The following is a 17,215-nucleotide window of genomic DNA, read 5'->3' as shown; positions in this document are numbered from 1 at the left end:
TGTGATTAAAATCCCCACCCCCAACCCGCCGATTCCTCGGGAAAGGCAGGTTTGGTATGGCACCGCTGACCTACTGCTACCTCCCTCCCGCCCCGCTACCCGCCTCCCTTGGCTTCATTCCGAGATGGCAACCTCCGCGCCATGGATAGCGCCAAACCTCCACGCAGTCAGTCCATGAAGTTGGAGGACAAACTGACATTTTCCGCTCGGAGCAAGCGCAAAGGCTCGAGGACTGCTAAAACGTCCCTTCAGTTAAAGGAATGTAGGTTTACCCCACCCGCGTGCAACGCGCCTGCCCTACGCGCTCGTGCGCGCAGTCGCCTCCCGGGGCGAGAGGTCATGCTTCCTTCCACAGAGACGCGTGCACGGACATCAAGTGAATTAGGATTGTAACTTGTAACAAATGGGGTCTTTCTACAGACAACTGTCACGCCATTAGAGAGCCAAGCCAAACAAAACACGTCCTTGCGTTCTGCTTTTAGGGTATCTTAGGAACAGCGGTAACTGGCTCCTGTGGCTTGGTATAAAGCAAACACCGGTTTAATGTACAGAGAGCAGCCTCCGCCAGCTCCGATACCCTCAGGAGCAGGGAAGAACAAAGCTTGCACTTGATGCAATGGAAACTCCTGATACTAACTGGAGGAGCAAGGCGATGTGAACAATCTACAGCTCCGCCTTGTCAGGGGAATGGTACGCTAGCCTCGCAGCCCCCTCCGTGCAGCTCGGGGTCAATACGTATGGACTGGGCCCAAAGAAAATAAATAGCATCTTGAGCACCTCTGCTCTGGGGACAGGCTGAGAGAGTTGGGCTTGTTCAGCCTGGAGAAGAGAAGTCTCCGGGGAGCCCTTACAGCCCCTTCCAGTACCTGAAGGGGCTACAAGGAAGCTGGGGGGGACTTTTTACAAGGGCCTGTAGTGACAGGACAAGGGGTAACGGGTTTAAATTGAAAGCAGGGAGGTTTAGATTGGATATCAGGAAGAAGTTCTTCCCAGAGAGGGTGGTGAGGCACTGGAACAGGTTGCCCAGAGAAGCTGTGGATGCCCCAGCCCTGGAAGTGTTCAAGGCCAGGCTGGATGAGGCTTTGAGCAACCTGGTTTAGGGGAAGGTGTGGGGGGTGGAACTGGGTTATCTTTAAGGTCCCTTCCAACCCAACTGATTCTGTGATTTCTAAGCACTGTTAGCAACAAGCAAGCCATTATTCTTCACGTCCTTTTTAAAGATCTTCACAATATTAATCCTAAAAAGCCCAAGATGTTTCCACATGCTGGCCTTTATCATCCACAGCTAGGTTTCCAGCACAAAACTGTTACACATTTGTAAAATGCAGGGTTTTTTTTTCTTCCCCCCCGCCCCTGAACAGCAATAATAAAAGACCTTAGTCAAGTACTGCAATGTTGAGATCAACGAGTGCTCCTTTGGGCTCCAACCCAATAATCTAAAGCTTCAGATAATTTCATTTCTCCAGCTATAAATAAAAAGCTATATAAATAACAAACTGATGCCTTTTTCTGAACAGCTTTTTTTCTTTTTCTCTGTTTAAATGAATTAAAATCGGAGCTACAAGAGATCAGGGCTAATAAGACAGCCCAACCAAACATAACTCTCAAATATGTTGCAGGGGAACCCGGGGGGGTGTAATAGCGAAGCTGATTATGAAGGGACAGGGGATCGCATTTACTCCAAAGAACCCCTACAGAGAAAGGCAAGACTGAAAAATAGAGCAACACCTTTCCCTATGGCTCTATACAATGGGCAAAAAGCATCTACAAAAGGCTGGGGGAGGAGGGGAGGCAAAGATTGCAACAGGAATCTCTATTTCCCTCTTCTCTTTTTACATTAAAATGTCTGTTTGTTCTAGACAAACCTGTAGAGAGCAAATGAGATTTATGTCTTCGGTGATGATGTGAACTGAAAGCTGGAGAGCAGAGGGAAGGTAATTTTTTAGACATTAATCTGTGCAGGCTGAACCAAACTAAGACTATTTTAATTCACATTTGTTTGCAATTAGTGATGTCTGTATGGGATTTTAAAAACCACATTAGCATTAAACGTTTTTTAAACTGATTAGGAATTTTCACTATTTTTAATAAGTTCACTCAAGGCAGGGTACAATCCACATGCAAACTATATGAAAATAATTAACAGCGTGAATTAAAACAGAATTAATCTGATTCTCAACAACATGACTAATTAACCACAATTTTTGTTTTATTGACAGATCAGCCCTTAGCTTGTGCAACGCTGCACTGAGAGGCATTTAATGCCAATGCTGAGTTAACGCTCTGCATAGCTGACTATGGCAAGAGTCAGTATCTGTGCCCCCTTGGTTTGTATTCTTCATGCATGTGTCAGGCATTCAAATTTCCATCAAGAAAAACAGGTGAGCCACACTTGACATTTCTGTTATTTCTAAGTTTAAAAACTAGCAATTATATATACAAAATTTTGATGTGGGAAAGAAAAAAAAACACACACGTAAAATTTTAAATTCCTTCTCACAGATGACCTGTAAAGAATATGGATTAACTTGTACCTAAATACGTATTCAACAAACAATTGTCAGTTTTCCCTCCCAAGGTTGTCTTACCCCTGAAAAAAAAAGAGGTGCAGACGTCTAATATTTACTAGCTTAGCTTTTATAGCAGGTACTGGTTTGCTCCATAGGAGCAGGTATGGAGCAAGAGGAAGTGAAGATAACAATCCTGGGTAAAAAAAGACTTAAGGTTTCTGAAATTTAGATTATACGTATAGCTTGGGTTTAACAAGTCTGTTAGGACAACAAGGCTGAAATTTTCAACAATTCCTCTCCGCCATCAACTGCCGGGGACTTCTGCCAAGCAGAAAATAAGTTTAAGCCTCAGTGTACCTGGCGAACATTAAATAACCCCAGCAAATGCTTTTAAGACTGGTGAGTAATTTGCAGTGCCAGACTAACCCCTTTTTACCCAAAGGTTTATTGAAAGGGCCTGAAGGGACCGAGTAACTGCCACCCTTTTAGTCTGGCCTCAGACTCTGCAATAAATAACAAGCAACATGATGAGCAGTGAAAAAAAAAAAAAAAAATATCTATATAGTATTTGAACGTTTCCATCTCTGAAGAATGAGAAAGAAAATTTACCATGTAACCGTAAAGGGAGAAATCAAAAGCAGACGGTTCTCCTGGGTGTGGCCAGAACACAGAAATTAAACAAAAAACAACAACAACAAAAAAAAAGGAAAATAAAAAAAAAGGAAAATAAAACCAAAGGAAACTGAACAGAGCCCCTTGAAATCCATGCATTGTTAACCCTTGGTTTGTCACGGAGTTCAGACCAGTCACCTCAGCAGCAGCGTCTTTGCCTTACACCGCTGGAGCATGCAGCCAGCAACCGGCCTTGCCGTCACCTGCTGCCGTGCTCGTTTTTAACCAAGGCTTTTCTTTCCCCCCCTCCACCCTTATTTCCATAATAAACCAACTTTTGGGACCCTGATAAACTGGCCAAGGAGACAGCAGCTTAGGCTACCTGTTTCCAAGGCGTTTAGGGCGAGTAGGAGGGTTTCAGCGATAATCCACCTGAGATGAGCAGGACTGAACGCCCTGAGGGAAACACAGCCCGAAATTCAGACACACATGCTTGAAGTTACAGACGCACACTTTAAATAGGTGAGGGAGTCGGTGTAAACCAAGCTGCCACCATCCCAGCACCTCTTCCAGCTCTCCCTACACCCATGCCGCGCTCGGCGTGCCCCAAGGCACACACGCATAACCGCCTGTCCGGGTACCTGCACAGTGCGGTGAGCCAGAGGTAGGAATTCATCTGCCTGAAATAACATCAATGTATCTTCAAAAAAGCCCCTGCAGGGCTATGTTATGGGGATTGTTTCCCCTGTCCAGCTTGTTGTGTAGCTCTGCTGCCAACTCCTCCTGCAAAACCGAGGAGGGGGCAGAGGGCGGGAGTGGCAAGAGCCTGGAGCAGCTCCACCACCTCGGGTCGGGGGCATCATCCCTGGCCGCGTGCTCCTCCTCCTCCGCTCCATCCACCAGATCCTACTGTGTGGTCTGTGGGTTCAACCCGCTGAGCAGGCAGAGGATAAGCTCATTTCTCTCTCCCTCCCTGCTGCATCAGGTTTTTTTGCTAATTTAGCACCCTGGATTCAACTCCCTGCACAGCGACCAGGAAGGCGCTCCCTCGGGAGTGGTAAATCAGCTTATACTATATCAAGGCATCAACTTCAGCCTTAAATAAACCAGTTCAGTGCCTGGACTAATTTAACTCCTTAGTTCAGTACCGCCGCGTTGAAGGCGAACACCATACTTCACTCAACTAAGACCAAAGGACACAGGCCAAGCCTCCTTCACGCCACTGGTGTTATAAAGGGATTTGGGGACCTGAGAAAGCGTCGCTGGCCGCTGGCACTCCACTTGTTATTAAGCCTCTTTGTGTTAAAAACACTATTTGTATTTCTGGCTCAACTGATGGCCCCTGAACAAAAATTACAACAATAGAATTAAAATGAAAACGAGACCTCTAATTTATTTTATGTGATAAGGGGGTTCTATCTATTTCACCCTGAGGAAATGAAGTCCAGTGACTAACCCATCCAAGGAAGAAATAAATGTATATGCAAACACAGTTTTTAGGCACAGTTATCAAAACCTGAATTCATCTTCTTATCTTAACCTACAGCTAACATAAAAATTCCTAAGTGTTTCCACACAACTTTCTGCACAAGTTTTTGGCGAGCACAGGTTTACTTACAGAGCTCCACTCACCAACAGATGCAATTTCTTTGCAAACGCAAGATGTAAAGCCCACTTTTTTTAATGAAATATGAAGGCCTTCTAGACACCCCGGTCCTATAGGAACTTGGAGATTTGGGTCTCACAAGCAGAAGGCAGTGAGACACAAGCATACACTGTGCTGAAACCACGAGCTGGCAATCTGCACTAACATGAACTCTTACCATTTAAAAATCTAAAAAAAATGCTCCCTCTTCAGCCAGGATTTTGCCGTGTGCTTACACACTCTTGGTCTCTGAATGCCATCGAGGGCACACCTCAGAATGCCACACGGTACATGGCTGATGAGCCTGGATTCCCTTCCCCTGCAGCTCCACAAATGCCACAGGGTACTCGTTACGCAGGCAGGCTGCATTAATTCGGCAAATAGGTCCACTTGTTCCGTTCAGCACAGCAGTGCCAAAATACGCATCTAGAGGATGCGCTAACAAAAGGAGCAGGAATCCTCTCTCTCTCGACTTCCTCTGGAGGTGATTTATTCACGGTTCAGTGAAGTGCATGGTAAACTGCAACCACGAGCAGAATGCTATTTAAAGGCACTTATATGGGTCAGAACTAGACACGTAATGGTAAACAGGACAAAAGAAACAAACAGCTAGTTTCCTGGAAGCAAGCAAAAGAAACAAACACATCAAGGGAAGACTGATGCCATTCTATTAAGAACAAAACAAATGCCTAGGGATGTTTGAAGTTTGTATCTTGTTTCTCAGATGTAATGAAGCAATGTCCCTGTGGGGTCTACCAAGGCCCATACAGTCCTACTGAACAGACTGAACCTGAGCAGAGACTGAACTGGGAAACACAAATTCACATTGCTTTGAGAGGAGAAATCAGCCCAACTAATTATTAACTACTCTGCTGTGACACAGAAAGTCAACAAATAACGTTTCCTAAGGTGCGAGGTGGCTGCGACGGACCCACGCTGCTCTCTCTTTGGCCACCAAACTTCCTAAGTGCACAGCAACCCTGGAGAGGCAGCCAGTTTGACAGAGTTCCCCCGGGGCTGTTGAAGAAAACTGTCTGGTCATCTCAGGTGGATTCAAAAGGAAGAATGCAACCCACACGCTTCCTCCAGTCCCTCCTACGGCCAGCACCAGCGCGACCCCAGCAGATCTCCTGCCGCAGCTGGGCAGGGACAAAGCGCTGCTCAATCCCGTCGTACGCCGGGTGGAGGCAAACCCAGGGCAGTTTGGGATTTACCACCGTACCTTTTAAATATTTACAAAACATATACACAAAACTCTACAAAACCCTTAGGAACCCGGGGAAGGGAAGGGAGCATTGAGAACACAGCACAAGGCAGGCAGCAGGAGCATCTGCTTTCGGATTCCCAAGAGAGAGGAAGAGGAGAAGAAGAGAGAGAGGTTTCATATCATTAGATTAGGATGGAAACCACAGGGCAGGAAAATGCATTCAGATTTATTGTTTTTTTTCCTAAGGTGGAGGAAGAACCCAAAAGTGAGTGAGTGGCCTCCAGAAAGATCCATTTCCTTTGCTTCACCATCAGATCACCAAACTGTTGTTTGTCCATTATTATGTGAATACCAGGTGCTTCGTGCAGCTACACCCCACTCAAACACTGGGGCCTCCCATTTTCATGCTAAGCAGGAATAATCTCGCATTCTTTTAAAAACAGGAATTATTTTGGGTAAAGAAGGATGCAAAGTTACCACAAGATTACTCTTTGGGTGTTTTCTCATTCTGTTCAGATTCTGCCCCATCCCTCACAGAGGCTCTCAGTTTTGCCACTGCTTTTTGCTGTAAGATGACAAAAAAGCAGTAGCAAACTGCACGGTCAAGGACCAGAACAGCAGCTCCTTGGATCGCTTTCTTTTTTCATATATTTATTAAGGGTTCAGGATAAAATTTGTCAAGGAACTCTTCAGCAGTAACTTTTGTCTTAACTGAAAACCAGAAGCCCTGAGCTTTAACAAGTGCACAAGAAGGTATTTTTCACAGTCATAAATCACGTCTTCACAGAAAGCCGCCACCGTACGTGTTGCCTAGAATGGAAAGGGCAGCCGTGGGCGTTCAATTTGGGGCTGTACGGATGGGAAAGAGAGTGCAGTTCACGTGCGGAGAGGGAAACACTGTTCTGGAAAGCACAGGCAGTGGGGGATGAAGGACAGAGCTCACCACTTTGCCAGGCCAGCTATTTTTGCTCTTTCTTTTGCAATTACATCCAAACAAGTACAGATTTGATAGAGGCCAGAGGCTATTCCCAAAGCCAAACAGAAATGACTAAAATCAAGACTAATTCACTGATAGCTCTGGCCTATAAATATCAGAAGAAGAGTGGAGAGCAGAATAACTATTTACAAACTCAGCACAGCTGATTGTTTTGGTAAAGCGTATAGATTTTTTATCCACAAAGGGAAGTAAAACTCTCTAACTAAGCCATATAGACATTTGCTTGTTCAGACTGCCTTATTAAAAAAACAAACAAACAAACCCAAAAACATGGCATTAGGCACAAACAAAGGATGGGGAAAGGGCTAACCCTAATTTGTTTTGTATACAGATCAACTGCTTTCTGGTTTCCAGCTAATCCAGAGACTGAAGAATTCCAGAATGCATCTTGGGCAACATGGCTGGAAATTTGCAGAGGGCTCTGAACATGAACATACCCTGGAATACACGTTGAAGCAAAGAGGCCACCTTAAGACTGTGAACCTCAAATCCAAGCAAAAGGAATAGTCTAAACCAAAACTGCTTAGCTGAATCGCAACTTCAAAATCTCTTGTGTGCATGCACAGATGTGCGCACACGTGTGTGGGGGGAGGAAGGAAATTTTGTTTTAATTGAAAATGGGAATCTTAGCATTGATTAAGTCAAGCAGAGTATAGACATGCACTGTGCAAGCTTCCCCCATAGAGCTTTGGCAATGCACCTTGCTCCTGACCTGCAAAACTCCCTGCTATTCCAGTGCTGAACCTCCTGGGCAGAGAGAGAATCACATCAATTTGTCATTGTGGTGATACTGGTTACGTGATGAGAACCAATTGCCAATTAGGACAAAGATCACTGAATCTCTCTGCAGCTGACCTGAGCAACATTTGAAATCTCACCTCCAGAGAAGTTACCACTAACCCTCAACAAAAACTAACCCTCAACAAAAAACCTCCCTCAATAGATCTCTCAGATGAAAATTGGTGCGTGAATGCAAATTCACTGGGGATAGCTCCACATGGGGCAGGGCAAGGGGAATGAGGATGCTTGTATTAAGCATCAAGTATCTCAAACATGAAAGGTCAGTATCTCAGAAGTGCCAAGTCTGCAAAACAGAGTAAATAAAATCCTTTCACGCATGAGATATGACTCGTTTTTCTATGCAACTCGTATTTTAATGCAACAAAAATTGGGGGGGCAGGCGAGTTAGGCTTTGTTCTTACAGTCTCCCATCACACCGAGCTGCTTTACCTTACTCTGCCTTCCTCACGGGGCACCCCTTGCTAGTGCAATGGGACCGGGTCGGTGTGAAGACCCCAGGAACTGACTCCCTGTTTGTCCAAAAGGCTGGGGAGCCTGATCCCATACTACAGACAAGGAGTGTCTAGGAGCATTTGTACATGCTGCCCAGAAATGACCATGCTCAGTCTGGAGTCAGAGGGACCAGGAAACAGCCCCCAAAATAGCTTTTCCCTTCCCCCATCACACTAATCCCTGCTGATCTCTACAGAGTATATTCTCTAGGCAATGAACTGCCTTTACTCTGCAATCAAAACAAGAGAAACGGGTACAGAAACAGGACTTACCTTGGAGCCACGCTCATTAAAGATTATCTCTACATCAAGGATTTTGCCGAATTGCTGCAGAGAGACAAGGAAAAAAAAAAACCTTATTTTTGGCAATCCATTTTTCCTACCTTTTGGGGGCTGGCTTAGTGCAAGAAGGGAGGTGAGAATATTTCCATTTCTAGCATACAGGCAAAGGCATAAAATCCCAGTGACATGCCCCAGTTCTCTCAGGTTAGGACATGCAGATCCCCTTGGTCACAGACCCTAGGTTTTCTCACAAAAATCTAAAGGAAGAAAATCTCCAGAAAAGTTTTAGGGTTTTAAGGTGGCTTTTATTTCCCCCCTTTTAATCTAAACAATTCTTTCTTCCCTCATTCTACTATTTCATCTGAGACACGGCTATATGATTTCATCTCAGACATCTAACAACATCTCTCACACATAATTCAGCATTTCATCTTCCCCCCTGAAGTGGCTATCACAAAGAGAAACCTAGCAGTGATGTTGTTTCTCTGGAGGGCATAGTCACATAAGACTCCCAACCTCAGGGATTCTAAACCCCAAGTCTCCTTTCCTCCCCCGCACTTTGCTTTCTGAAACTCCAAGCCTTCAAAAGAACTGATGGCAGATCCAAGAACCATGAAAATGGCCAAGCCCCAACAGTTCATTTTTCAGAAAAATATCATTCAACCTCAACCCGTGACACAGAGCAGGCCCTCGATAACCCACACAACCTTATCACGTACGATACAACCCTGACCTCTGTCTCAGCCTGCAGACCCTGAGGGGAGCAGGGCCCCCCTGTTCTGCACGGTTTCAACAGCTGGTTCCAAAGAGCTCCCTCCCTGGCACTGAGGAGAAATGGGAAACAAGCTAGAAAGGAGAGTTACCACGCCCTGTGGAACCATACACAGATCACATCCTTCCCCTTGGAACATACTGAGGTATTCTTATAGAACTGACCAGATTCAAACCAGTAACCTACAGGCACACGCATCACCACTTCACCAGAGCCCCGCAATGCTCTGTCCTCTGCGGGTGTAAGTGCTCTGTGTCCAAACTGGAGGGCTGCTCTCCAGACAGACAGGTCTAAGGTCTCATTTTCAGGACTGTATATACAGAGCAGTCTTCATTCTAGAGACGCCTCCTATGCTCAGACAAACGCTATATATCTGAGCTGTCTTCCTACCCCGTTATTTACAAAGGCTTCTGTCAACATGGTTTTGACCTCGCTGCTTGCAGAAGATTTAAAGGTGGTAGCAAACGAAGGAAGGGTCAAGAAGAGAAGAAAGGATGGTTTTGCAGTTCGGAAAGTTGATGAACACAGTCTCCAGGCACTGGGATGCTCTTCACTTCCGCACGGTGCTCTTAATATAGCCTTTTTTTTAAAATTAACATTTCCATTCAGTGTCAAATGCATACAACACTCATTTTGTGGGTGCCCTGCCTGAAAGGTTTGTGACCAGATTTGCAAACATGGAACAACATTGAGCCATGATTACTGAGCAGAAGTTCTGAATATGTAAAGCAATAAAAAGCTATTCAGTCCCTTGAACAAGTATTCCACAACTGTCTTTAGGCAAACAAAGTACTTCCAACAATTTTAGCTATGTTTTCTGTCTGCTTCCATTCTCCATTCTTAAAAAGGAGATAGTTGAATTCTTTTACAAATGTTGGTTCACAGATGTTGTTTTTACTGTTCTATTGTTCAAGGACAATACTTGATCTTCTATTCATCCCAAGAACAATTGAATTCACAATATCCCAGTTACACAAAGTCTGAATAATGCTAATGTAAACAGGCATCTTCCTTGAAACCTCAACATCTCCACAGCTTAGGCTTGGTCCACGCTGGATCCTTTTGACCACTGCTGTGCCAATCACAGCTAAAATACATTTTCTGTTTCTATCCCTCTCTTGATGTGGGCTTGCCTATAAAAGGAGCTTAGCCATTGAATGCTTTCTTATTGTCTGTGTTGCATATGGCTTGGGCACTGACATGAAAGAAATCAATCACAACTGCTTTCTTGGTAGACTATTTCAGCGTTGTTGCAGGACAGGGGCCGAACCAGCTTAACAGCTAGCGACTGCTGAAGGGCTGCCCCTGCTCCCTTGTCTGGTCTCAGATTCCTAAAGATGGCCCCAGTTTTCATTCTCACCTGTAGATAAACTGCTAGAGCTCACCAATCCTCTGAAAAACTAACCCAACTAAAGGAATAAACACGAAGTTTTTGACAACTTACTGGTCTGAAGTGGCTGAAAGGGTAGGGTGAGCACTAGGGCTCTGAGAAGCAGAAGGGAGTAGAAAGGAGCACACCCTGCCTGAGAGCAGGAGCGGTCCCTGCCAGATCAGCTCTGCTGCCTAGCCTTGCCACACACGCTGAACCCGCCAGGCTCTCGATAAATGCAAATGCCAAAACGACTTGCAGAATCTTCAAAGCCATCTAAAATCACCATTTTCTACCTCATTAGAATCATCCTGAAAGAGAACAAACTGTGCAGCTTCTGGTGCACAATTATGCCGTGCCATCTTCCCCTCTCTCCTCACCCAGCTGGGCCTGGATCCTCAGGTATCACTGCCAGCGCTGCCTGCCAGCCCCGCTGGGCTGAGCTCACTGCGCAGGGTCTCCACACCAGCAGGAGATCCTGCCCTGTGTCCTTCATTTCTTGTGGCTGACGGCAAGCCGGCAGTAACACTGAATGCAAGTCTGACCTAGGTTCTGCCAGAGCTGCCTCCCTGCCCTGTTGATGACGGAGGTACATCGTTTCCTAGATGACAGAATTAAGATCATCACATCACCAAGCCAGCACAGGCCTGACATCTGCTGCAATGGGCTGCATCCGCCCAGGCAAACCACCCCAATCTCTCTTCTACCTTGGCACTGTGGGTGTTTGAAGAGGCAGGAGGGAAGGACCTGCCTGGGAGAGAAGCAGCAGAGACAACAGCAGCCAAGTGCTCAACTCAGGTTTGCTGAGGAGCGGTTTCCTGCTCCATGAAATTCCCTGGAATAAAGCGGCATGGCCAGGAGGAAGGAGGACATGAGCTGGGGTCTTCAAGGCTGCTGCAGCCATTGCCACAGCTGCTCTGAGAGCTCCTAACGCCACAGCTCTTGTCCTCACTGCTGCAACGGTTACAGCAGGTCCAACACTGGAGGCACTTCTTTTTTGGTACTGTGCCCGAATTTTCCTGAAGAATGAAAGCAGGAAAAAAAGAACCAGTTCATTTTAACAGTTTATATCTCCTTCAAAGCTGAATCTAATTTAGTGGAACATAAAAAGGCACTTTGTTCTCTGACGGTGCTCCCCCTACCAAATGTCAACAGCCTACACTGCAAACAATGGAAGTTTTAAGAGCTCCTTAGCGAAAGGTCACAATTTTTGTATGGAAAATGCTAGGCAGTCTAAATACAAGGGTCAACACCAAATGCGCCCGTAGTAATTTTTTAAAATCATGTATACAGGCATGTTTGGATTTTACAGCAGACAGAGGGTCTGGCCAAATCAAACAAGACCCATACTTAGGTCATCCATGAAGGCTAACCCTCTAATCTTGAAGACACGAATCACTGTGCTCACAGACCTGATTTATTCACTCAATGATAACCAAGAACTGCTACTTACAACCCTGTGCAGCAGCAGGGAAAAAAAATCCTCGGCCGAGTTCACAGCCTCTGAGAAAGGCACTGCAGGACTACACATCTCGAATGCTCCCCACCACGACTAACAAAGCTCACTATGCGACCGAGAAGCCAGCATCCTCCAGCACGTCAGGTTGTGCGAGAAGCCTCCTCCATGAGCTGCTCGTGCACACACCGTATGACACACAGATAGATATACATACACACACACTCTTCCAGCCATGTCAGCGTACAGAAATTACAGCATCTATTATATCTTACTGCTCCATTCCCTGGAGTGACCTTGTACCAGCTTTTAGCTATTTTTCTGTAAAGCAGGTAAATGAGAGTCATCTCCTCTACAATGGTATCAGGAGCCGCTGGACATAAGAGTTTTAAGAGGCATAAAGATACTAACAGACATCAGCTATGACCAGAACGCAATTTTCTTGTTTGAACACGGTGTACCTTATCGTAGATGCAAGGGCATTGTGCAAGGAGAGGTATATGCCTGCTGCGTGTTTCTTTCCATCCAGATAACATGAAGACAGCAGACTTTTCCAGCAGAGGCCATAACTACATTACATATAATAAATTTGAGAGATCTGGCACCAGAGACCTTTTGCCTTCCAAGGCACTGACAGTTTGGTAGGGCCCCTCCTGTATGCTCTGTTCCAGCTGGCCCTGCCTCATGTCCCTGTCTAGATAGAGCTTTCAAATCAGCTCCAAAATATGCCAGACAAATAACTTAACCCTAAAGATGCAAACAACAGGGAGTGAAGGGCAAATTCTCTAGAAATCACAAACAACAAAAGGTAACGTGAGACACCAGACGACAACCTCACATCCCTGCAAGACAACTCTGTGCCCAAGCAGCTTTGCACTGGCACTCCAAAATTCACGTCGAGAGAAGTGTGGTGAACTATCTAAACCTCAAAGGTGTCAAAGAGTCCACTCTCAAAGATGGTCGAAATTCAAGAGAGACAGGAAACCAACCACCTGTGCAGGAAACCATTTCAGGTCCTCAAGCTTGAGGTGAGTGAGCAAGAGCATTTCCTCTGCAGGACAGGTCCATGCTGCAGAGAGCATCTTTAGCCTAGCTCCCAGCTCCATGGGATATACTTTCAGCTGAGAACAGCTGGCTCCATTGCAGTGTGCATTAGTCAGAGCTTAGTTATGGCAGCACAGGGTCTGCCAGAGCTACACTATCACTGCATAAACTTCCTCACCTAAGGCTGGGTCATATATCTTCAGAAGAGTGGGGCCAACCCTGCTACAGCAAGCCCGGATCAGCCAAGCTACACCAGTATGTTTTGCTGGCAGAGAGATGGAAGCAGCAAGGATTTATACACCAAAGCACTACCATAGTTTACCAACTGAATGGAACGTAAACAAGCACCAACAGCCTTCTTAGGGTTGACCTGTTGCCCAAAAAACCCCACATTTTCTTAGAAGCCAGACTTTAAAAGGAAGCCACGCAAAGAGCACAGACTTGTAACAGGATCTACAAACCACAGCCATCCCAGCAAACAAAGTGATGAGGAACATAGTTTCGTGGTCATTTATTATCCTCCGACTCACAAATGAAAGATTTTCACACAAAACAGCAAGAAGGGGTGAGCAGAACTGTAGGGTACTGTTGCAGAGATCTTAACACCAGGCCAGCTTCCAGGTCTCCACTTCCTGCTCCTTGTTCCTGCCTTGTGCTGCCCGCAGAGATGTGACTGCACTGTAACCTGGTACTGCTGCCATGGAAAAGGTACTTGGACCCATGCCCACAAAACCAGCACACATTCAAAACTCAGTTTGAGAGGACTTGGGCATGTAGACTGAATCCATGTGAAACTGGGTTATACATGTAATTTTACCCAGGCCTTTTATGCAAGTAAATCCAGCTACAGCATGCCTCTCCTAAATGACATTCAGCCCTGTCACACTGCAGACTCTTCCAGTAACTCACACGAAAACCTTCACAAACCTTACTTTAAGCCTGTGATCCAGTCATCGCTGCCTTCCACCAGACAGTCACTACAGAAGCGTCTACGTCCTGTGGCACATCGCTTTCGCAGAGCAAGACAGACCGTATGCTAGCTGCTGACAACACCCCTGCGCCGACGTACCGTGGGCCCCAGTGCAGCCGGGGAGACAAAGCGGGATGCCCAAGCAGCACTGAGCACACAAGTCCTTCAGCAGAAGGTGATTCCAGGAATCGCCCTGGTGAAACACATCAGTGTAAACAGCAGCACCTCTTCCAACTCTAACCAACACAGCAGGGACAAAGGCTGGAGAAGAGATTGGAAATGAGAATCACCACAGAGGCCACCTTGTGTCAGAATGTTTGTTCTCCAGTACCGGCACATAGGACTCGTTACGTGTGATCGGTGGCCAGTGCTACTGGGAGACGAAAAAGCTAAAATACATCTTGATATCCAGAAGACAGGATTTCCTCCTTCAGGTGCCCAACCCGCTCAGAAAGCGGAGTCCCTTTCAGCAGCTTTCCTGTTGCTGTACGTCAGGCCTCACTGCATCCACCCCTGCAGGTCAGAGCTGCTTCGTCTATTCTATTATTTACCTACTCACCTTAACTCCTCACCAGGAATTTTCTGCCACTGCCAGTACTTGTGGATCATAGATTACTTGTGTATTTAAATTTATTTACTGGCAAATACAGCCTTAAAAGTCCACCCAGTTCTTGGTGAGAAAGAGCTGTGGCCTAGCTTGTTACTGCTTTAGCCTCCAACTACAGGCTCACGGATGTGCTTTGCACTCTTGACACCAGAATGAAGTTTGATGAGAAATTGCAGCCACTGAGGTATTTTAGGAAGTGAGAAGCAACAAAATGTTTCCCCAGAGGCAGAGACCTGAAGGCTACAAGAACTTCCAAGAATATCTGAGTTCACGGAGCTGTGCTGCTTGGGTCACACACAGCAGTGGCCTACCACAAACGTTTAGCGTAAAGAACCTCACAGTAGAGGTATGAATTGTGCATAGAAGGGAAAGGATAATGACATTACTCGCCTTAAAATCCTATGTTAAAAAAAAGTAGCTACATTATGTCACCTTTAATACAATAAGTTATTCATAGCTTCATTAACTGAAAGTTATATAAAGGTGACCAATCTGTCACACTTAATAAACCAGCTATGCATTATTACTGCTGTAGCTGATAACACACAAAAACCCCGTCATCAACTGGGCTCATGACGTTCCCCACCAGAAGTAGGTAACAGCCTACTAGTAGTAGCCATGGAGTAAGCATGCTTTAAAAAAAGCCAACATCTCCATCGGAAGCCAGAGCCTGGGAGAATTCACACCTTGTACTGTGCTACCCCACCTTCAGCTGCAATCGTCATCAACACAGTCCTTATCTTTACCTTACACTATATCTCCTTTTTAAAAACAGTTGGAGATTCTTGAGCAAAGAGCGTTTCATCACAGCTTGGGAACAGATGGATTTTCCTTTTTCAGGCAGTCCAACCCACCTTCCATCTTCCCCAGGAGACTCTGATGTCCATCTGACTGAAATCCAGAAACGACCAGAGTATCTCAGCCTATTTTATACTGGGAGGGAAACTGCTTCTTGAAGCCTAAGAGAGAAGGACTGAAGCTATCAGCCATGAGGTACAAGCACGGACACTAGCACAGCACAAAGATGAAAGGACTGGAAACACGCTGAGGGAAACTTGAGCTTTCCTTCTGCATCCACGGTCCAGTGAGAAAGGGGAGAGCCCGCCAGTACTACCATCACGCCAGAGTCCTTACACATACCAGCCAAAGGATGTCCCTCAGAAACTGGACAGTAAGATTTTGAAGAGAGTTGCTAACTTGCTTTTACCACAATGGCAACTCTTCTACTCTCTGGTAGGTGGTTACCCTGTTTAAATTAGCCTAAATGACTAAGTATTTTTCTCCTATTTCAAGGTTAATTGTGTTAAATCTCAGCTTCCAACTGGAAAATCTTATTATGACTATAAACAAGACCTAAACCCTCTATTAGTAGTTATCATCCATGCATAAGGACCTGTACAGAACAGACCTGTCATCTCCCAACTTTTCTTTAATAAGCTGAGTAAACCATGTACCCAACACCTCACACAGTTGAAAAGCCACTCATCTTCCAAGCCCTAGGTTATTTTTTTTGGTCCTAAACTGATCTCAGAACTGAACAAAATTATGCAGTCACAGTCTTTTCAACCTTGAACGTGAGCAAGATCACATCCCTCCTTCAGCTGGATACCTCCCTTTGCACCGTTAAAGCACCTATCTCCAACAATCACCAATGCTCTCCCAAAGCGGTGTTTTCCAAAGAAAGCTTTCCATCCTACAAGCACAGCCCACTTCCCACGTGCTCAGTACTCCGCGCTGAGCTGCATCAAACACGTTTTTGTTGGATTTATCATCAGTTAACCAGGCATTTCAATTCATTTTCTATCAGTAACCTTATCTTTCTCTTTCCTCCTCCTAAGCAGCTTTTTAGCCGCAAACCTTCCTGGCACGGTTTCAGTAGCCCTGTCTCCTAGGGTAATACAGACACTGAACAGGACCATGACTGAAACAGACCCCTGGGGAAACTCCCTAGAAACAGTCTTCATCACTGGTGTCTCCCCAATAACTACTACTTTTTATTGTCTATCACTAAAGAGGTTTTTATTCCTCCTAATGTCTTCTGTGTTTGTTTTATTTTACTTTTAAATCAACATTGGTCACTCAGACGAGTTAAATCAGTTGGGCCATGTTCAACCGCATCAGTACTGCTTCGTACAATCTTGCCAAAATAGACAAGACAGTACTTGTCTGCAAAGATGTACAGTACCTTATACCAAGTCACAATGAATAGATGTGAAACCATTTCTTCATATTCTGACAGTTTTTAAAACTTTCCAGAATTGTTTTTATCTTGGATCAACATACAGATACAGTTCGTAGCTCTTTGGGTCATCCCTTTCAATGCTGAATCCGGGCGGGCAGCATTCCAGCCTTCTGCAACTCCCCGAGCTTGGAAGAATGGGCTAAAAATTAACATTAATGAATAAAAGAGCTCCTTGCTTTGGAGGTACCTTATCTAGATCTGCTGGTTTTT

General features: G+C 45.5%; 1 protein-coding gene across 3 annotated transcripts in view; it reads right to left on the bottom strand.

Moving 5' to 3' along the window:
• The window catches only part of RBFOX2 (RNA binding protein, fox-1 homolog (C. elegans) 2), a 55,079-nt gene that overhangs the window by 22,822 nt on the left and 15,042 nt on the right, over window positions 1-17,215 (bottom strand). For all 3 annotated transcript variants that reach the window (XM_010146885.1, XM_010146886.1, XM_010146887.1), the window contains one exon: window positions 8,537-8,590. In XM_010146885.1, the coding sequence (XP_010145187.1) occupies window positions 8,537-8,590 (54 nt within the window). The remainder of the gene's footprint in view (window positions 1-8,536; window positions 8,591-17,215) is intronic.

The sequence above is a fragment of the Eurypyga helias genome, unplaced genomic scaffold, assembly GCF_000690775.1.
Source record: "Eurypyga helias isolate BGI_N326 unplaced genomic scaffold, ASM69077v1 scaffold26112, whole genome shotgun sequence".
Classification (NCBI taxonomy): Eukaryota; Metazoa; Chordata; class Aves; order Eurypygiformes; family Eurypygidae; genus Eurypyga; species Eurypyga helias.
The sequence above is the reverse complement of the archived record's forward strand: the minus strand, read 5'-3'. Positions and strand labels throughout refer to the sequence as shown.